The sequence below is a fragment of the Corvus moneduloides genome, chromosome 24, assembly GCF_009650955.1.
Source record: "Corvus moneduloides isolate bCorMon1 chromosome 24, bCorMon1.pri, whole genome shotgun sequence".
Taxonomy (NCBI): domain Eukaryota; kingdom Metazoa; phylum Chordata; class Aves; order Passeriformes; family Corvidae; genus Corvus; species Corvus moneduloides.
This window is the reverse complement of record NC_045499.1, coordinates 1,094,398-1,116,133: the sequence shown is the minus strand read 5'-3', so window position 1 is coordinate 1,116,133 and position 21,736 is coordinate 1,094,398. Positions and strand designations below refer to the sequence as shown.

Here is a 21,736-nt window from a genome sequence, read left to right as displayed (position 1 = left end):
GAGGGTCTAACCAGACATTCATTTTCCCAAAGAGAATTTAGAATCATGGAATCACAAAATGGTTTGGATTGGAAGGGACCTCAAAGCTCATCCAGTTCCACCCCCTGCCATGGGCAGGGACGCCTTCCACTATCTCAGGGTGCTCCAAGCTCCGTCCAGCCTGGCCTTGGACACTGCCAGGGATCCAGGGGCAGCCACAGCTTCTCTGGGCACCCTGTGCCAGGGCCTGCCCACCCTCTCAGGGAAGAATTTCTTCCCAAAATCCCATCTAACCCTGCCCTTCTGGCAGTGGAAAGCCATTACCCCTTGGGAGTGGTCCTGTCCCTCCAGGCCCTTGTCCAAAGTCCCTCTCCAGCTCTCCTGGAGCCCCTTTAGGCACCGAAGAGGTCTCCAAGGTCTCCCTGTAGTCTCATCTTATCCACGCTAAACACCCCCAGTTCTCTCAGCCATAATTTAGGAATTAGAGGCTCAGCAATTCATTTCCCAGCAGAGCAACATCTCCCTGAACCATCAGGCAGTGAGAGGAATGTTTTGTGCCAACACACCATGGGAACAACCCGCTGCCAACCACTCACACTCCACGAGGAGCCAGGCACTGGAGGAGCCCTGTCCCGCGTCGAGCGTGTACAGGCCGCTGTCCGAGGGCACCGCATTCCTGACAATCAGCTTGTGGGTCAGGCCATCAGGTGTCACAGAGATCTGGTGCTTGTCACTGGCCTGGAGGAGGTGGCTTTTGTGCAGCCACAGGGGCTCGTGGCAGGGCGTGCACAGCACACACTGGAACTCAGCGTCCCCAGCCTCGGCACAGCGCACGTCGGAGAGCGGCTGCCGGAACCGCACTGGGATGGCTGCAGGGGAAACCAAGAGCTGTGGGAAGGAAACGGCTGGTTCTGGGCTCCAAGTAAAACTGTTACAGCTGAGGGAGGAAAGAACAGGAAGTTGTGGTGCCTCTGAGCATTGGGTTAATGAGAAAAAGGAAAAACTGAGATGTGGTTCTGTGCCAAATTCTGCAGAAAAGCAGAAAAGTAGATTTTTGTCTTTATTATCTTCTGAGACATTGTACCCCATAGCACTGATGTGCTGGCAGTTTTTAGTCATTGATGTGTTCCTGCAGCACGATACTTGGATTGAGTTTGTTGTTATTATTCTGAGCTTACAGAAGCAAACTGTAATATGGGGTAGGTTAAGGAGTGTGCTCACTGTCACCCACAGCCAGACCCGTTCTCAAGCCCAGGTCCGTTCCCCTGGACTGCAAATGCAGCACCTAAAGCACAAAATCACCCTCCTGCTCCTTTTCATCTGTGCCAGACAAGGAACCCTTACTGGGCAACACAAAACCAGTCCTCTGTGGTGGTCAGGAGTAACTGAGCTTCACACTTGCTCCTAGACACAATTTTCCTAGACAAAATTTTGTCACAGTTGCACATCACATCCCTCAAACTGAACTCCTTACCTTGAGCATCCAGTTCAGTTGAGAAGATAGGGATGTCCTCCACCCTGACCTGGTACACCCCTGCATCCTCTGGCTGCACATCATTGATAGTGAAGCGGTACCTTCTCCCAACTCTCCTCAGGCAGTGCTTCCTGTACTCGTCCCCTGTCCCGTACCAGAGCCGCTCGCCGTCCTGGGGAGGGGAGGGGAGGGGAGGAGTGTCCTCACAAAGGCTCAGCCAGTGCCAGGCATTTTGAACAAATCAGGGCAGGTTGGTGCTACAATCCCCTTGTTGATATAAATGAGTAACCTCACAGTGCCCAGGGCTCTTTGCAGCACACAGGCACTGTCTGGGCAGTGAATCCTGCACAGAGCAGGGTACCAGGCTCTGAAACTCAGCAAAACAGCAGCCCTTGGCTACCCACATAAGGGTCTGAATCTTAGCTAATACACAGTTATTGCAGCTACAAAGACAAAGAGCTTTCTTGGCTTAGAGTTCAGCATCCTCCTAGCTGGATGAGCAGGAGACTTCACCACTTTCTGTAGCACACTTGGGTTACGTTCTCCAAATTGTGGTTCATAGAATTCATGTCCTACATTTGATCCAGAAGATTCATAGTTAGTCTGTCCTTCCCTTCAAGGAATTCTGATTTCCCCTGCGTTGAAGCCTCTAACCACAATTTGACTAAAAAGTGTCTTTCAGAAAAACATGCTCAGCGCTGAGCACTTGCAGATCCCATCTAGAGGGGATGTTTTACATCTCTGAGATCTTCTTTCATAGAGGGAGTTATAGGCCAATAACACACTTGAGAAAGTGAATAAAATTTCTATGAAACTGCAGGATTTCTGCAGCCTGAAAGACACTGTTGGGATGATGGTCTTAAACCGAAGAAGGGTCAGGTTAGATATAAGAAAGTAGCTTTTTCCCATGAGGGCGGGGAGGCCCTGGCACAAGGTGCCCAGAGAAGCTGTGGCTGCCCCTGGATCCCTGGAAGTGTCCAAGGTCAGGCTGGATGGGGCTTGGAACAGCCTGGAATAGTGGAAGGTGTCCTTGCCCATGGCAGGGGGTGGAACAGGATGAGTTTTAAGGTCCCTTGACCTTTAAAAGGTCCCTTCCAACTCAAACTGTTCTATGAATTTCCTGAAGTCACAAGGATATCAGTAACTGACTGCATCCCCTGTACTTGGATCTATAAATCCCCAGGGATATTCACCACCAAGGATCACCCCACACTGCTCCCTAACCAAGCAGGGATCTGCAAAGGACAGACAACTTTAAGGCATTTATTTGCTCTCAGCCACTGCCTAGCAGATGAAGCCTTTTCTGTAGAACACTTGAGGGGTGCTCTGAGCTGCTGCTGCCCAACACATCCCTCTCACCTTGAGCAGGTAAACCTTGCTGTTTCTGCTTTTCAGCTCCATCTCCAGGCTGAACGTAGCATTTCCCTCCTTGTTGACTTTGATGTGTTCAAAGTTTCTGAGACTGTGAATGAACTGCAAAGAAATATTGAAGAACCTAGTAAATGATAAAGCTGCCATGACAGAAGTTCTTAAGCTGTTGAATTAATGTGAAATCTACTTTAAAGAGCTACCTCTAATGTTATGTAGGAGAAGTATCTGTAAGTCACAGTTCTGGTGCAGTAAGCTGCAGTATCTGTAAGTTGCCATGGTTTCCTCCTGTATATAAATTACTTTTTATGTGTTACCTCCTGGTCACTCCCACACTGCCCATCCAGGTCTCTACGTGCCCCTCTATGTGAAGGCCAATCTTTACTCTTGGACATACAATTTTTAATTTGGGGTCCAAATTCTTATCAGAGACCACTGAATACCCCTTTGGTCAGTATCTCCTAAAATATGTGAACTGAGCTTCAAAAAATTCATCAGCATTTTCACCTGCATGAGTAAAGAAGTGGAACTTCTTTAAAATAATGTCATAAATCATTGTCATACAACAAAATTTTCATCTCCAAAGCAATTTAGGAAGCTTTAGCCTGTTTTCAGAAGCTGTAGTTTGTTAAAAACTAGTGGTTTCAGTTTACTTTACCTTGTCTTGTTCAGTCTCTGTGTCCTTCCTTATCTCCTGCAGCTTCCTCAGCATCCCACGGAAGTCAACAATTCCATATTTCATACAGATTTTCTCATAATCTCTCTTATCTGCATGCAGCAACAGCTGCCACACAGCTTCTTTGTCCAGGGGCTTTGGTTTTGGTGCTACGACCCTGAGAAGCAGGGGTGGAAACATTCAGACATTTTGACAAACAACAAGATGTCCTGCTTTTCTATCCTTAATTCTCTTCCATCTCTCTCCCTTCTTCCTGTAGTTCACTTGGCCCTGTAGGTGCAGGCAGGAAAGACTGTGACTCTTCCAGAGCAGGTTTTCTGCATCTATACTACAAATTAAATGGTGCCAGGGAACAGCTTCCACACTGCTGAAGAGGCTCTGGCACAGTTTGGTCCAGGCCAGGTAATCCTAGGTCAGGATTCTGCACAGAGATCATTCTCAGCAGGCAATCCTTAGAGTTTCCCACCTGGGATGGGGAGGGTTGTGCCCTGTGCACCTGGCAGTGCAGCTGGGCTGGGAGCCAGGGCTCAGCCCCGGGGCAGGCAGCAGAGCAGGGCATGGAGAGGTGTCCTTTAGACAGGAAGCTACTCGTGAGCTAAACATAGGGAGGCAGAGAAACACAGCTGCCCAGTGGGAACCTGAGGGTGCAGAGGAAATACCCTGAAAATGCGGCCGGAACCTTGTGTTTATCTCAGTCCCACAGGCAGTGCCAAGCTGTTCTGGCCTGTCTCTCCATAGGGAGTCTCACCACAACTTTGGACACAACAAGTGTTGCCCTGAAGGTCTCTGGAGCTGTCCCCTGCCACCAAGAAACACCCAGAAATGGGAGCATGGCCCTCACTCCAGAGCCTTACCTCTTCCTCAGCAGCTTCTTGGACTCCAGGAGTGTCTTCCTGAGCTCTGTTACCAGAGTGGGGAAAACAACAAACAATCACATACCCAGCACTGTGAAATACATCCCCCCAAAGAAGATAATGCAAATAGCCACAGACAAGAGGTTATTCTGCTGAGCTCTTTTCCTCTGGTGATTTTTTCACACTTTACCAAAAAACTGTCATGAAACTTAGTCAGTTCTCACTGCCATGCTCATCCTTTGAGTGCCAGTGAAGTTCTCTCCCTAAGGGGCTTCCCTCTAGAGACCCACTGTTTTCAGCCATGTTAACATGTTTGATCCAGCTGTGTTTGACATCCCCAAATCCCTTTTTCCTTTTCTAATGATTCCACAATCATTAATTAAAACAGCTCAAAGCTGTGTCTAAAATCATCACTTTAATGAAAGGTAAAGAGCAAGCAGAGATGACAGAACATTAGAGGCTCATTAATCCTTCTCTTACTCCAGTCTTTACAAGTTTGGGGTAATAATACTAAGGCAGACAGAGTATTATTAACTCTGCCCCCCAATAATATAATACACATATAGATCTTTAACTTACCATCAGCAGCATGAACAGGAACATATTTTGCCTTCCTCTTAAAGCCAACTGATCATTTATAAGAGAAAACAGAAGGAAAACAAGCCATAGGATGAACAAGATGAGACTAACAGCAGTGAACCAATGAGTCATGAAACCACTGTATCTGTTACCAGTGCAAGAGGGAATCCCAGTTCGGATTTCCTTGTCAATCTGACATTTGCTCCCAGTAGCCTCCATCTATAAAGATGATATTTCTATTGCCATTGACTCAGTGCGTGCTGGAGACTCCACACAGAGGAGGAGAGCATTTTTGCCCTACCAATTCTATGGTCTAAACAATGGGAGAAAATATCAACATCTTGTTTTAGAGATGGGGAGCCAAGGTGGAAATGGCAACTGCAGATAGGTGCCTTCTAAACTTACTTGAAAGGCACAGAGGTGACATGGACACTTCCAATATAATCCATCTTCTGCTCAAGTGGAGTCCAAGAATATCAGTTATATCTGACCCACAAAGTGCCCATTTCTCTGCACTGACTATAAAGGCAAGAAGGAATGAGGTCCAGAGACAGGTGCAGAAGGATGGATCCCTCCCAAAGGACTGATTTGTTCAACAACATAAATAAAGGTTTGAGGCAGTTCAGCGCTAAATCCAGGCTGTCTGATTATGGACCAGTGCAGTGAGCACAATTCCACTTTCTTCCCTCTTGCCTTAAAGCTCACAATGCCAGGGAGCCACCAAAAGTCCTCAGCGAGGGGAATACCAGACCTTCACACCAAGAACACCCAAAGTCCTGGACACCCAACCCAGAAACAGCAAAACCATTACCTGGGGCCACAGGAGCCCAGAGCTGCCAGGCCTACCTTGGATGATCCTGAGGCCAGCAGAGCACGAGGCCTCTCCGTAGGCATTGACAGCATAGCAGCGATACAAATCACTGTCATCCAGAACCAGGCTCTTGATCTTCAAATGGAAAGCACAGAAAGTGCTCACAGAAAGGGCTGGGGTTCAGTTCACCTTCAGCTTCTCATAAAGCAGCTACTCAGTGGCACCTCAGAGCCGCCTTCTGCTCCCAGAAGGGCCCTAAAAAGCTTTGTTTGCTTATCTTTGTGTTATCTCAGAGCTGGGGATGTGTAGAATCATGGAATACCCTGAGTTTGAAAGTTCCCACAGGATCATCCAGTCCAGTTCCTGGATAGGATACCCCAGCAATCCCAGTCTGTCCCTGGCAGCGCTGTCCAAACGCTCCTGGAGCTCTGGCAGCCTCGGGGCTGTGCCCATTCATTCCCTGGGGAGCCTGGGCAGTGCCCAGCACCCTCTGGGGGAAGAACCTTTCCCTGATCTCCAGCCTGACCCTGCCCTGACACAGCTCCAGCCCTTCCCTGGCTCCTGTCCCTGCTCACAGAGAGCAGAGGTTAGAGCTGCCCCTCTGCTTCTCCCCATTCCACTGCAGGTTTTTCCTATCCATTTCTCTCAGTTCCACAAGTCCTTCCTGAAATATTTGGTCTTTACCTGCAGAATGAATTCATTTGTAGCACTGTTGAAGGACATTTCATATTTGGCAGGATCATCCATTCCTTTCCGTGTACGCGACCATTTCACCTCAGGGGCTGGGACACCTTTGACCACAGCTCTGAAAATGGCATTTTTACCTTTGAAAAGAGGCAAGAATTTAGTTATTTCAGACAGGCTTGAATATGAGGACTCTCAGGCCTGGCCCCTTATTTTATCAAGGGTGATCCCCCAGAGTGAGTAATTTCCATTATTTTATGCAGAAACATTCTTCAAAAATAACGATACCTTCTTCTTTTGCACATCAATAATTCAGGTTTTGTCTGTATTCAATCATAAACGGCCTTTAAAACGTTGTGTTGACCTGCCAGACATGGCTGCTGACATCTCTGACCATCAGTGAAATCAGCAGCCCGACAGCAAGTTCAACCCAGACTTGCTTTTGACCCATGAAATGTCCAAACCCCTCCTCATCACACATATTCTCCATCAAATCCCACTGCTCCTCCAGTCTTTAACTGGCACCACCTTGCACTCTAAACCCACCAGGCTCTGCTGTTTGAAGAGACAAGGGAGGGAGAAGAGAAGGGGGTTCATCTCCTTCATCCCTGCTCCCCAGGAATCTAAGTCCCCTGCAGCCCACCACAGAAACCTCCAACAGCTTTCCCAGTGCCCAGTACAAACCTCTTCTCCAAAAGGCTCCAAACCCCAGGGTACACTGGGAAACAAGTCAGAGAAGTGACTCGTGTGGGTGAGTTATCCATGGACACAGCTCAGGCTGGAAATGATCCCTCTCTATTTTTTTTAATACTCTTGGTGTGCAGGTGACCAACGCTGTTAAAGATTCTCCCTGGAAAGTCTGGCAATATTTCCCACACATTTCTGCAGTCACCACCACCAAACTTATTTGATGGAACAAGTTCCTGCCAACAGATCCTTATCAAAAGGCCTTCCAGCACTACCATCTCTTATTAAAAAGTCTCATTCCAGTTGATTATCCCTGTGTTACATTTTAGCCACTTTGGCTGCACTTTCCCACGCTTGCCATCTGTCTCAGGAGAATCAGCTCAGCCATGCACTGCACACAGTGGGGTGATGATAGAACTAAAGGCCCTCACAGCGCCTCTGCACAGACACAGAATTACAGTGACCAACCTGAATGCACAAACAATTTGTATGGAAACTGCAAAGAACCTGCTGGAAGTGAAGTAATTTGGAAAATATACACAGGTGAAAATTTAGATAGGTGAAAACTTAGCCGGGGGCCTTGATTAGTGCCTGAAACGTGCAGGTGAAGGAGCAGGAAGAGGGACAGGTTCCACTAGAGGCCACTATGCCCCTTCATAAAACTTCAGTGGCTCCTGGAAATCCACAGGTGAGTGTGGAACACCAAAATCCAGGCTGCTGGTTCAGTCCCGGCAGGGAAGAGGAGCTACACGATGTTCTCAGGCTACTCCACACCAACAAAAAAAAAAGAAACAAAAGGACTCTTTGCAGGTGCAGAGAGACCCCTGGGAGGCTCTTCACTGATTCCAGTTCTTGGCTCATCAGCTGCCTGCTCTGTGCTCTGTGCAAGATCCTTATGTTGTTCCTTATAGAATCATCACAGAACCATGGAATGTCCTGGGTAGGAGGGACCTCAAAGTCCATCTCCTTCTACCCCCTGCCCTGGGCAGGGACACCTTCCACTATCCCAGGGTGCTCCAAGCCCTGTCCAGCCTGGCCTTGGACACTTCCAGGGATGAGGCAGCCACAGCTGCTCTGGGCACCCTGTGCCAGGGCCTCACCACCCTCACAGGGAAGAATTTCTCCCCAGTATCCCATCTAACCCTGCCCTCTGGCAGTGGGAAGCCATTCCCCTTGTCCTGGCACTTCAGGCCCTTGTCCATCTCTCCTGGAGCCCCTTTAGGCACTGGAAGGCTGCTATAGCCTAAACAGCACCTGCAGTCAGTGTATCCTACTTTAAAAAGCAGCTGATTTTCGTGCCGAGCACAAGTTATTTCAACAGGAAAACAAAAAACCAACAACTTTTTCAATGTGCTCAATCTTTTGCTGCAAAATCCTTACTCTGAGAGTTTCCTGTAGAATTCACAGGATTTGCTGTACACATAAGAACCAGATTTTGGTCTCGCACACGCATAGTGACAACTCAGGAGACCTTTGTGAGTACTGATGGAATTTTCATCAGTGTAACAAAGACTTTGGCCACACAACACTTTTTTTCTGGTCATGTCAAATCACTTTAGAAACTCTCTTGATTTAATCATGATAATTTTTTCATGTAGGTGGGACATGGAGTCAAACCTCCACGTCTGTGGCTTTGTCTGTTTGTCAAGAGTCTCACCTTCCTGCAGTGTCAGAGTGAGTGGTTTCTTCTCAAAATCAGGTGTACTGCATCCTTCTGGAACATCATTCACAAACTGGGTGATAACAACTCCTGGGATAGAAGATTTCTTGAAGATTTTTACTAGAAAGGCAAAAAAAAATGGATTCAATTAACATGTTTGTCCTTCAGAAAGAATCTCTCAGTTTGCATTGCCTCCTGCAGAGCAGTAACTGCTCTTGCTCAGCTCCTCTTTGACCACAAAGGTCCCACCCATTCCAGTGCCACAGGCTGTAAATGTGTCCCAAGGCTTGGGCATTAAGGTGTGGGATTTTGTGGTGGCTTTGCCAAAGTTGTGTCCAAGTGGGAAATTCTGCAACCAAAGTCCTAATCCAGGACCACCTCGGCTCACAGCTCCAGCGATGGTTTGGACAGGGAAAGCTTTGCATCAATTCTTGTTTCAAATACAAAATCTGCCATGAGAAAGGCCCCACTGCCAATTCATGACCTGGTGTGTCAGTCCCTGGTATCCCCAAGCTAGAGAAGCAAGTTGGGGTTATCACACAGGTTCCCCAGAGCTGTGTCCCTTCTCTCACCTGTCTGATGGCTGCTCATGATGCTTTGCTCAGTTTTCTGGGGTCAGCACAAACAGATTACAAGTTCTCCTTTGAAAAAGACAAATAATTTCATTATTTACAGTTCACAAGGGAAAGGACAGACCTTACCACTGCGCCCTTTAGTGCCGCAGTTTGCCCTTCCTCACTTGCCACAGCCTTGCAGCCAAGTAGAGACAGACCTGCCAATCAGCCTGTCATGCCCAACACAACCTGGGTATGAGGATGATTAGCAGGGCTGAATGGAAAATGTACACATCCAGCAGCATCCCTCTGTGTCACCTGGCTTTCCTCTAAAGACCTCCTCTCGTGTTTCAAGCAAACATTCACCACATGGCACTCACGTGGTGGGTTCTGATGGATGGCAAGAGCAGTTGCTGAGAAGAAAACCACAGAGATGGATGTCTAAACTGGGGCATGGAGCAGAGGTACATCCTGATCTCAGTTGGCTTGGTTAAATTAGCAACAGACCTGAGAGCAGACAAGAAGCCTTTAGAAGGGAATGGTGAAGTGTGAGCTTGGCATTAAGGAGTTATTGTTATGGATCACTCAGGGGACCTTTGCCAAAGGAGTCTCTTTCCCTGTATTTTAAATTGGACAGTGTGTAATGTAACACATCCCTGCCTCGCAGAAAGCTGGGAAGGCAGATTCCCTGTCATATGAGAGATGCTCAGGAACTATAGAGTTACTGCAGCTCTGAAAGAGCAATTAGATTGGATTGCCTGTGGCATTAGTGCTGGGTCTCTGTTTACCCTCTGCACTCCTTCCGTCAACAGAGGGACACAGGAACATGCAACTTCCCTCAGTTTTGAAAGGCACAGGGACTTTGGGAGCACACCTACACCAGGCATTCATCCAGCTGAGCTCTGGCACCTGGCACCTGATGAAAACACGGGGGATGACCCCAGCACCTCCTTGTCACACATTCAACTCCAAGCCGCATTGTCTGGGTGAGAAATGGTTTCAGCTAAAGGTAAGAGATAACTCAGTGGACAAAACCAATTTGTGCTGGATATCCCAGGCCAAAGAGAGTGTCACTCACAGTACCTCTGGGTCAGCTTCTGAACAAAAATGTGTTTTGCCATAACTCAGCAGCTGCAAAGAGCCACAGACACCTCCCTACAACAAACCACTGGCTCCACTTTGTCCTTACCACAAACCCTGTTTTGGGGCTCTGCACACTCTACCAATCTCTGCAATAATTGACATCTCTGTGAGCCTCCCTGGCCTCAGTGGAAACACTGGGACAACAGCACTGGGAAATGGAACAGGGCGGTGTGAGCAGCAGCCAAGCCCTCTCTCCTGTCCCCTCCTGGCCTGATCTGGGTGACCTCTGCTGCTCCCACCACAACAAGGGGTTTGCATTTCATCTGGGTGCTGCTAGTCTGGCGCATACACAGTCACTTCTGTAAACCCTTGGGAGATGTCTTAAAACTTGGGAATGAAGGGAATGAAGAGCTTGTGGGAAGAAAAAAACACAAAACTGAACTGAAAAGAAGCTGACTCGAGGGCACCCTGTCCTGCCCTGGGCAGGGCATTGCACAGTGAATGGTTGAGATTTTGAGAGGCTCTTGATCACCCTCTTATGGATTTAATTTGTCCTCCAAAGTACTGAACCGTATTAACAACAAACATAATCCCCTATCGCCTCTTGTCTCTTCCTAAACATGTCACCACTCCTGGAGCTGGAATGCCTGGTGCTTACAACACTCACCAAACAGGATCACCTGACACCAGCTTGCAGCAGCTTTCCCCTAAGCTCTGTTTATGTTACACTTGCATTTATTCTTTGCTACTCCTGATTCCTTTCCTCCAGGCTGGGCAGTGGTGAGGAGCAGCTACCCTGAAACAGGAATGCGGTCCAAATTCAGCTCCAAAGCCTTTCCTTACATCTCCAAATGTTTCATGTCAGAATGGTTCATTCTCAGCCTCGTGTGACAGTGGACATGTGTTACCATAACTAGAAAGTGCTGAGAGAGGGCTAAATTCAAATCTAGTTTGGTAAAACCCCCAAATAGTGACAATATTTGTACAGGCAGTAACAGGCCCCATCTCTCAGTGCACAACATGCACTCTGTTCACTAGGTATAAACTGCTGAGTTTACAGAGTCTTAAAGATTTCAGAAATTCACTCGGATTAAAAATAAGCTCCTGTGAGTCCTTAAACTCCTGTGAATTCCTGACTTCTGGAGAATGAGAAGGAAGCATGTTAATGCCACACATTGATTGCAGGGTTAAAATAACAGTGCTGGATACGAAGGGAACATTCCTTCAGTGTAATGAATCCAGTCATGTTGCATTTTCCAGTGTCTTGTGTATTAAATAAGGACCAGAAAATAACACCCTGGTTGGCACAGTCATCAAACCCTACCACTGCTTACTTTTAAAATTTCTACTCCCTTGTTACATGAATGACCATGGTTTTGTTCTGACTCCAGTTCAATCTAGAAAAAGAAATCACAGAATTTTTAAAATGAGACAGCAAAAGTCTTCCAAAAATTGTCTTAGTGTAATTCATATCTTCACTCACAGGTGCTTGAAACATTGGTGTCCTCATGAGGAGGATTTATTCAATGGAATAAATGCTTCCAAGAGGGAGTCACCCCTCCCCAGGTAAATGCTGCTGACCAACAGCCCCAGCACAACTGGGTGACACTGGAAGCAGCTCAACACTCTCACTTTCCTGCAAAACACATCCCTGGCATGCATTAGCCTTGTTCAGGTATCCAGCTGGCCATTCCTCATTCCAGGCAGAAGTCTGTCTGCTTTGCAGCTGCAGGGACATCCCCACTGGGACAGAGGCAAAGCCTCCATGGCTTTGAGCGCAGAACTGGAGCAAGCCCTTGGCTACTGACAACATTTTTAATGTCTCAAAATAAAGCAGCAAGCCTGGCAGGGTGGGAGGGTGCCCTTCGTCCTGTGTGTCCATCAATCTGTCTGGATGAGACACAGCAAGAGCCCATTCCCTGTGAGCATGGCTAGACACCATTGCTGGGGCCATAAATCAGCTGAGTGAATAAGCAAAACATTTGGGAGTCAGAGGATCTGTACGTATTGGGGGTATCACAAGGACTTATTTATGGGCTTCAGACAGTGCAATACACAGACAAGATGTGACATAATTGCTGGCAGACTGGTGAGCAAAATTAGCCAAACCTTCAGGGAAGTGACAGGCAGCGAGTGGCTCATGGGGAGGGGATGGGTGCAGAGGCTCGGGATGTGCCACGGGCATTGCACAAGCACAGACACAGTGGGGACAAAGCCATTAGCACAGACCTAAACCAGTAATAATAAAATAATCCGCAACAGAGGCAGCATTCTGTTTCATAGGAACATCTAATCATGGAATATGCTGAGCTGGGAGGGACCCACAAGGTCATTCAGTCCAGCCCCCAGCCCTGCACAGACACCCCAACAATCTCACCCTGGGCATCCTGGAGAGCCTTGGCCAAACGCTCCTGGAGCTCTGGCAGCCTCGGGGCTGTGCCCATTCATTCCCTGGGGAGCCTGGGCAGTGCCCAGCACCCTCTGGGGGAAGAACCTTTCGCTGATCTCCAGCCTGACCCTGCCCTAATGCAGCTTTTCTCTTTGTAATTCTCTTTGAATTTCTCTTTGCAAATCATGAAAATCAGGGCAGTCCTGACACAGAAAATGTTCTAAACAAGATACCAAATTGTTGTGTGCTCAGTCAAATTCTAGCTGTGCTTTACCCCAGAGATCCAGATACTCAGTGAGTATATTTCACCTAAAATTCCTCTTTCAGCTTTGCGTTGGCTTTCTGTGGTTTTTTTGTTAATTTGAAGTAATCTTTTGAGCTTGAGTCTTCCCATTTCAGATGAATTTTAAAGGAAAATTTCAAATGCTTTGGTTAGAACCACAGAACTGAAGGCCAGTGAACTGCAGAAGGGAAATTTCATGAAAACTTCTGAGCAGGTCACAGAGGGGGAACGTCACAAGCTCTCCAGTGATGAATGGAGGTCTTGTGCAGAGTGGGGAGGAATGCCCAAGGATCAGATTTTGTGTGACTTATCCCTTTGGTAAATCTATACCTGACCTGATCTTCTCCTCTGCCCCAGGGATTATGAACACGACCTAAGTGCTTGCTCAGGATCCACAGACACACAAACCAGATACCCTGTACCCATTTATGTATGAAAGTGGCACTGATACCAAAGGCCAAGAGGAGACACCACCCCTATTTTTTAAGACAGCAAAAGCCATTAAGCCCCACCAGTGAGCAGGACAGTGAATCCATGTCCCTTTGGAGAAGCAGGGAACTGGTCAGTCTGTGCCTTTCCATGGCCACAACGCTCCCACAGATTTCTCATAACAGAAACTGACTTTGATACAGGCAATAGATTTACAGCAAGTATCACAGCAAACACAACAGAGTCTCACTGCCAGGAAGGAAAGATAACGTATCTCTACTCACTGTTCCAAGAAAGGATGAGTCCAGGATAAAAACCCTTAGGAACCCCAGTGTATGTGTGCCACGAGTCCCCTGCCAGGTCCAAGGGACAATGACAGCAGATCTTCAACAGCCTGGCATCTTCCCAGGGAAACGCAGGGAATCAGTGTACCCTACAGGAGCCAAACACCACAGGAGCTCACCACTCCCAGAATGTGTTCAACCACTTCCTGACCTACTGCAACGCAAAGCCACATTCAGTGTGACAGCAAAGGTGTCACTTCCCATCCCAGCTCTGCATCACCCCCACACAAATCAGTGGTGGCGTGGCCAAACTCACCACCCTACAGGCTGAGCTTCTGAGATGATCCTCTGGAAGTCACTTCTGCGTCTCCGGGCCCACGGTGGCTTTGTTCACTCAGAGCACAGAGCTCTTCATAGCCGTCCAGCGGGTCCCCTGGTCCCAGATATCAATGACCTGTGAGAAGGAAGATAAGCCCCTTATCAGTCTGGCATAAATGTCACTAAATGGCAAAAGCAACAGCAAACCGTTGTCCCCCTCACACCTCTCCACTCTCACAGAAGGTGAGGCTGTGCTCAGGAGCTGCCAGGTGTCTCCACACTGAGCTAGAGCAGCCCTGGGGGCTCATTATAGCCCCACACTCCCCCAGCCCAGGGGAGGTGCCCTGGAGCCTTTGGCAAGGCTGGCCACGGCTGGGGCCAGCCTGGCCAGATGCGACCATCAGTCAAGGCCACGCTGCATCCCCAATGCAAGACCTTGTGCCTCAAAGAAGGACACACACTTGTGCAGATCCAAGGAAAGGACAGGGTGTACACCAGGTTGTGTAGGACACACCAGCAGGTGGGTTCTCAGAGGCCACGAGTCCTCAGGAGATTTCACAGTTCGTTAGCAGAGAAGTAAAACCAGTGAATTATTGCATCTGTGCATGGGTCAGCCATGCCTGGGCTTGGGCCTCAGCAGAAGAGTCCCTCAGTCTGTGCTATTCCAAGAGGCCTGAAAGAAATCCAGATGCTCTATAAGAGCTTCACTGCTACAGCGAAGAGACACACCTCAGTTTGCTCCTTTCCTTCCAACACAGCCATGGGCTGATCCCTTTCCCATGAACAGCAACAAGGCCACTTATTCCACTAGTGGAAGGTTCCCTGCCCAAGGCAGGGAGCTGGAATTAGATGATCTTGAAGTTCTCCTCCAACCCAAAGCACTCTGGGATCTGGGATTTCCATGAACAGCTTTACCCCAGAAGTACAAGTGCAGTGCATTGTGACTCCAAATCTTTTGCTTCCGGTCTGCCCTCGCAACTTGTAAACCTTCCTTCCTCTGCTCAGAAGGCTCCCCTGAAGCAGAGGGACCTTTGCTTAGCTCCTGATGTTCCCAGAGATGGCCAGTCTGGGACTGCAGGTTCCCTTCTCCCAGCAGCTCAACCTTCAGGCAACAAAACCTGGTCGGCCTGAAGGCTGCTTTCACTCACTTTGGCCTGAGAGCCCCCAGTCATTGCTGTCCTTTGCATTGGGTGAATAAATTCATACTAAACCTCATGTTCAATTGGAGAGGAAGGGCTGGCTCCAGAAGGTGGCAAGAGGAGTGTTTTTACTGTGATGGCCATGGTTCACAGGCTGTCTGGGCTGGCAGAACCAGAACAAGGCTTTCCTCTGGTTTCCTATGAGAAGATGATAATTTTAAAATCTGAGGCTAATGGGAACACACACAAAACTCTTGGTGTCACAGCTTAGACTCCTGTTAGCTTGCATCAAGACCGAAGAACCACAAAGAGCACCATTTCCACTAGTCTGAGAAAGAAGATTCTCACCCAGCATCAAAAACTTCTCCCTTGCAGAGCTGGGAATCACCATTTCAACCAACAAATAAGAAGATAAATATGAAAATTAAATTCTGGAGTAATTTTCTTCATTCCTTCTTTCTTTTTGACCATTGTTGCCGGTGACAGTGTTTAAACTTTCCCAGTTCATGAGAAAACCATGTCAACAGAAGAAAATGGAATTGCTAAAACTGATGCCTGGGCTAAGATCCTTCAGTTCTACATCCCCTGTTACCTTTGCAGTGATATAAAAGTAAAAAGTAGAAGCAATTACAAAGTCAAATATAAACCATTTGGAAGTTGACAAGCCAAGAAAATAAGACAACAAGGATCTGGGAAATCTGGACTGCTGCTGGGAAATCCTCTCAGTAGCAGCCACTGTTTTCTAGCAGTGTGGGACTCCCACAGCATTTTCACCTGCTTTGGACAATGATCATCCCAAAGATGCTCCCTCAGACATCAGACATCAGTCCTGCTGGTCCAGGACAGCAGTTTGTGACTTTGCTGACTGGATGCTGCACCTTTAATAAACCCCATTGCCAGACAAGTCTCTAAAGACAGTAACACTTTGGGTAAGCCCTGGGAATGCTCCCACAGGAAGCATTTACCTGCCTCTACTGAAACCTGAATTCAGCTCTCCTCAGCTGCAGCAAGAGCAGAGTTATCTCAGAGGGCCTGAGCTATCCAGAGCCACAGCAATTTCTGCTGTTCCTCTTCCCATGTGCTCTCCCTTTCCAGGCATTTGCTCCCCACAGAAAAGCACCAGTGATATTCAGTCTCCAATCACATTTAGCTGTTGGGTCTCAGTAACTGAGGGATTCCTAATTAGACAGACAGTGGGGTCTAGCAAGTCCCAGGAGAGCCACAACTGCTCCTGTTTCGCTGCCCCCACACACCTGATCGTGCTTTGCCTCATTTCCAGCCCTGGTTTTACAGTTTTCTTGGGGCCTCTCCTCCAGAGGGACTGATAATTTAAAATCGTCTGCAGCAGAGCAACCTCCTCCAAGAGCCTGACCTTCTTCCATTTCACAGCTTGTTTTCCACCCGCCCACCCAAGGCTCTGTTAACCCCTGTGTGCCAGGGCTGAGCTGCCACGTGCCACTGGGAGCCTGCAGAATGTCACAGCAAGGCCGGGACGCTCAGTGGGCACTGCTTTCCCTGCAGAGGGGATGTTTTTCCCTGAAAGAAAGTCCATTTGCCTAAGGAAGGGCAGTGAAGAAATGTCAAGAGGCAACAGCTGAAGGACAGTTATTTCAGATTGAATTTAAAAGTCTGTTTTAACTGGAAACAAGACTCTTCCAATGTTCTGTTTTCCCTGTAATTCCCTTCTTGGAATACTGATGTGAAGTCTTCCTGCCCTGACCAGTGACAACTGGCACAGCTCTTCCTACAGACTTTGGCACCCACATGGCTCAGAAAGGGCAAGAACTCAAGAAACCAAGACCTGGTAGGTTCAAAACCCTGTCTGGGTTTTCAGTCCATAAATAAATGAGCAAGGTCAAAAACCAAGCCAAGACACCCCATTTCCCTGCAGCCTGGTGGCCAGTCCTGACTGCGCTGAGGGTGAAGGCAGTGGCAGGGAGGCTTCTTTGGGGCAGAAATATTCACATATGAAATGGGTGAAGATGTGCAGAGTTCAGTGGTCGTGTTCCAAGTCCATCTTGGCATAACAGTAATGAGAATTCCATAAACACTATACAAGAAAATGGGTATGGAATATGGAATAAAGGCCCAAATTCATGAAGACTACAGGTACCTGCAGCCCTCCAACCACCCAACGCACTACACCAAATCAGGTGAGCCTGGCAGTGCTGGTCATGCTGGTCATGTGTGAGTACAGGGACAGTGTCTGTTCACATCAGGCCAGGGGCCAGCTGGGTGACAGAAGAGCATTTCGGTTTTCCCAGGAGAATGCCCTGCACCTGCAGGAGGAACAGTCACACCATGTGCGTGCCCCAGTGAGTCTTCCCTACCCACAACAATTGAATTTATGTAAATGTGATGTTCCAAGTACCGAGTACTTGCTGCTTCCTTCAGTGGGAGATGCCCATTCCCATTCCAGTCCCTTAACACCAGTTCATCCATGCTGTAGAGTCCAGAAGAAATTGAAAGGACTTGTTTCAGACTCGAACCTGTGGTTATTTTCCCTCCCCACCTGAGGTGCCAGTGTGTCCCTCTGTCACCTGCAAGCTGAGGGCTGCTGTCACTGTGCACACAGAGCCAGGATCAGACCCAGTGCAGCTCACTTGACTTTCACACAATATAAGGAGATCAGAACCAGGGGAGTGAGTGCAGGAGGCACCAGTGCTCTGCTTTCACAGTGCAGATCAGCTCCCTCATTCCCACAGTACAGAGAATTCCTTCTGTTCCCTTGTTCAGGACTGGTTTAGTGTTTGCATCCATGACTGACTGGAGGGGTTTGCTAGCACAGTCTAGGATTCTGTTGCAGCCTGGCTGCCTATAAACCCAACACGCCCACTTTTCCCAGTAATAGCTGCTCCCATGACTACCTTCCTTGCATGTTCCAATCCCAGGGCTGGGATTTACTTACCATTTTCCATCCACAAGAATAAAATACTGGGCAACAGACGTTTAATAAAGACTCACCAAAGATGTGATTAAACATCTGCCTATTACCAGACATATCCTTCCACCAGGACTTTCCACCCGCCTTGAGACGCTGAAGAGAACAAGGGTTTAAGTCCCTCTGGGTTTTAATGAATGCAGGGAACAAGGGGTGCCTGCACCACTTCTGTTTGGCCCTACATGGCCATCGGGCTTTGCTAAATGTCCCTCTCCAGCTAAAATTAACTGGGTGTGTTGGGAGCACTTCACAGACACCACCCCTCAGGCATGCAGAGGGTTAATAAAGCTCACTGCATGCAGCAAATTAAACAATAATATGCAATCAGAGACTGAAGGATTTATCTCAGTTCCCCTCTCTGCCTCAAACCAGAGGCACAGCAAACCCCCAGTTCTGAGTTCTTGATGTAGTTCTAGGATTTATTGTAACCTGCCAGTGGTGGCAGATGAAAAAAGCTCCAGCCTGAGCAGCTGTTTTAATGTTTCATTCCCTGATGTGCTGGGAAGTTTGACACTGAAATAAATGGTAAGAAATTGTCTCTAGAATCCCAAGAGGCCACAGCATGTGCCACCTTCCCATTGTCTGTGTGGGACACTGGAATTAATCTCAACACTGTCCTGGTAGTGCCTGACCTGTGCCAGCACCAGTGAATGGCTGGCACCTACAGAGGTGCCAGGAGACTCCCATTTCTGGGAATGCTGCCCCATTCCTTCTGAAATTTGTTCACTGTCACACTCTCTCTTTATCCAGCACTAAAATACCAGAATAAAATAAGTGTCATATTGAGCCAGAAGATTATGCCACCATCCAATGGAGAAATAATCTAAATCATAGAATTATAAAATCATAGAATGGTTTGGCTTGGAAGGGACCTTAAAGCTCAGCTCGTTCCACCCCCCCACCAAGGGGGGGAACATCAGATTGCTTAGACCCCCCTCCAGAAAATGGAAATAAAGAAAAAAAAGGGAAATATAGAAAAAAAACCCCAGAAATACAGAAAAACATGGAAATAGAGAAAAATAGAGAAAGAGAGGGCATCTCTCTCACCCTCACTTGTTCCATGAATCCTGTGATTTCACAGAAGGGTCACTGAGCTCCCCTTTCTGTAGGAATGAAGCTCCCAGGGTCTGTCCCTGTGCGGGGTCTGTCCCTCAGTGGGATCTGTCCCTCCGTGGGATCTGTCCTTCAGTGGGGTCTGTCCCTGTGCGGGGTCTGTCCCTGTGCAGGGTCTGTCCTTCAGTGGGGTCTGTCCCTGTGCGGGGTCTGTCCCTCCGCAGGGTCTGTCCCTCAGTGGGATCTGTCCCTCCGCAGGGTCTGTCCCTCAGTGGGATCTGTCCCTCAGTGGGATCAGTCCCTCAGTGGGATCTGTCCCTCCGCAGGGTCTGTCCCTCAGTGGGGTCTGTCCCTCAGTGGGATCTGTCCCTCCGCAGGGTCTGTCCCTCAGTGGGGTCTGTCCCTGTGCAGGGTCTGTCCCTGTGCGGGGTCTGTCCCTGTGCGGGGTCTGTCCCTCAGTGGGATCTGTCCCTCCGCAGGGTCTGTCCCTCAGTGGGGTCTGTCCCTCCGCAGGGTCTGTCCCTGTGCAGGGTCTGTCCCTCAGTGGGATCTGTCCCTCCGCAGGGTCTGTCCCTCAGTGGGGTCTGTCCCTCCGCAGGGTCTGTCCCCCCACTGTGTCTGTCCCTCCGCGGGGTCTGTCCCCCCACCTCTCCTGCCTTGTGAAGGCGATCGCACGGATCAAACACAGCAATTACGGCCGCAGGTCCGGAGCAGGGGCCCAGCACTCACCTGCGGTGTCACCCTGGGTGTCCTCTCTGGCCGAGCGCTGCGGCAGCCGCAGCTGCAGCCAGGGCTGGGCCGGGGGTCAGTGCTGGTCACACTGGGCCGGGCTGGAGCCTCCTCAGGCTCTCCCTCGGTGCCGCCTCCCTCCCGCCGCTGTCCCGGCGCGGTGCCGCCCGCGGGCGGGGCCGCCTGTCACAGGGCTGTTAGCCCGCGAGACATCCAGAGGATTGGGATTTTTATGGGCACCCGGGCACCTGCCTCCTATTCGTTATTATTTCAGTCCGTTCCAGTAATGGTGCTGAGCAAATTTGAGATGAACATAATTCTTCAGTGTTTCACAAGTCAGTGGCACGGTGCTTTGTCTGTGGATTGTGTTTCCTCTTCACAACAACTTGTTACAAACTTTGACACAACTGAAGGGCTCTCGATGTCTTGAAGGAAACTGGAGTTCAGCTGGTTTGAAACCCATTCCAGGAATAAGTAGGGTCTCTAATAGAACAGATGAATTGAACTTCAGATAAAAGTAAGTGGCCAAGCATGGTTAAAGATGAGGCTTCTTCACATACACTCATTTTTAAAAATAACTGCTTAAAAAGTCAATTTGTAAGGGATGGACAGAGCCCTTCACAGCAGCAGCTCACAGTGTTAATGTGAATTTATCTCACAGTGTTAATGTGAATTTGCAGCATACACTGAGCAGTCTGAGCCTGCACTCCTGTTACACAGCTAAGAGCAGCTGCTGTTACCTACAATCCTTTGTACACCTTTGGAATAAAACAGCTTTAAGAGGGAATTAGGAACAAAAAGGTCAGGGTGGAAATCAGACACCTCAGCAGACTTGTATTAGTAAGGGCTTCCTCTGCTGTGAGAATTTATCCAGAGTCACCTGGAGTGATGGAGATAAGTCTTGAGAAAAACAAGACAGAGGTTCAAAGTAAAAGACAGGGGATGAAGAGGTTACAGACAGTTTCCTCAGCTTGCAGAGGGCAGCGGGCACCCATGGGGCACCCATGGGTCACCCAAAGGGCTGCAGGTTGCAGACATTTCAGGCATTTCCTTGCCCATGTTGCCCATCTCAGGGACGGTCACATGTTGGGGGAATGCCATTCAGTCATTTCAGAGGCAAATACTTCCAGGTAGACATGAGCACATCAGTGCTTCTAAAAAGCAGATTAGGATAAAGTTCAGCTTTCTCTGTCTTGCCCTCTTCAAGGAAGCCAGGGTGCCAGTGGGAGAGGCTGTACCTGGGGCTCTTCCAGCCTAGAAGGTGGGCAAACCCCATGCCCCGGGATGAGACCTGCCTGGAACCACGCCAGCCTCAGCCCACGAGAGGCAAGAACCTAAAGCAAACATAATTTCCCAAGGTTTTGCTCCTATCCAGTGAAAGAAATACCCCCCACCAGGCAATGGGCCTGTTGTGCCCTGAATAAAACTGTACCTCAGGTGCACCCCGCCTTCAAAAGCTTTCACTGTACAAAGGAACAGCAAAGGCAGGAAGATGAACCAGCAGGAGGACAGCAGGTTTGCCTGTACTTTAATGTACTTTCCAAATGGGAATATCATTCCCTAATTTTTACTTTAGATTAACCAGATTTTTGAGTTCAGATTCTCAGTCCCTTGATACTGCATAAGCCAACCGAAATCTGCTCAGGGTTTCCTACCTTGCCCCTCCATAGCTAAACATCCTTCCTGTGGAGGAGGGAGCTGGGGCACAAGTTGCTGAGCTTGCACTGTAACAGATTTAAGCCAGAAAGTGCAGGTGACACAT

General features: G+C 48.6%; 1 protein-coding gene across 29 annotated transcripts in view; it reads right to left on the bottom strand.

The window, feature by feature from the left end:
* IGFN1 (immunoglobulin like and fibronectin type III domain containing 1) overlaps window positions 1–20,125 on the bottom strand; it is a 40,861-nt gene extending 20,736 nt beyond the window's left edge. For all 29 annotated transcript variants that reach the window (XM_032133288.1, XM_032133279.1, XM_032133280.1 and 26 more), the window contains exons 1-12: window positions 19,975–20,125; window positions 14,111–14,248; window positions 9,345–9,413; window positions 8,770–8,892; window positions 6,426–6,565; window positions 5,777–5,876; window positions 4,931–4,978; window positions 4,352–4,397; window positions 3,480–3,654; window positions 2,813–2,926; window positions 1,454–1,625; window positions 576–848 (exon numbers count right to left, since the gene is read on the bottom strand). In XM_032133288.1, coding sequence (XP_031989179.1) covers window positions 576–848; window positions 1,454–1,625; window positions 2,813–2,926; window positions 3,480–3,654; window positions 4,352–4,397; window positions 4,931–4,978; window positions 5,777–5,876; window positions 6,426–6,565; window positions 8,770–8,892; window positions 9,345–9,363 — 1,210 coding nt within the window. In that variant the 5' untranslated portion in view covers window positions 9,364–9,413; window positions 14,111–14,248; window positions 19,975–20,125. The remainder of the gene's footprint in view (window positions 1–575; window positions 849–1,453; window positions 1,626–2,812; window positions 2,927–3,479; window positions 3,655–4,351; window positions 4,398–4,930; window positions 4,979–5,776; window positions 5,877–6,425; window positions 6,566–8,769; window positions 8,893–9,344; window positions 9,414–14,110; window positions 14,249–19,974) is intronic.
* Between the last annotated feature and the right edge of the window lie 1,611 nt (window positions 20,126–21,736).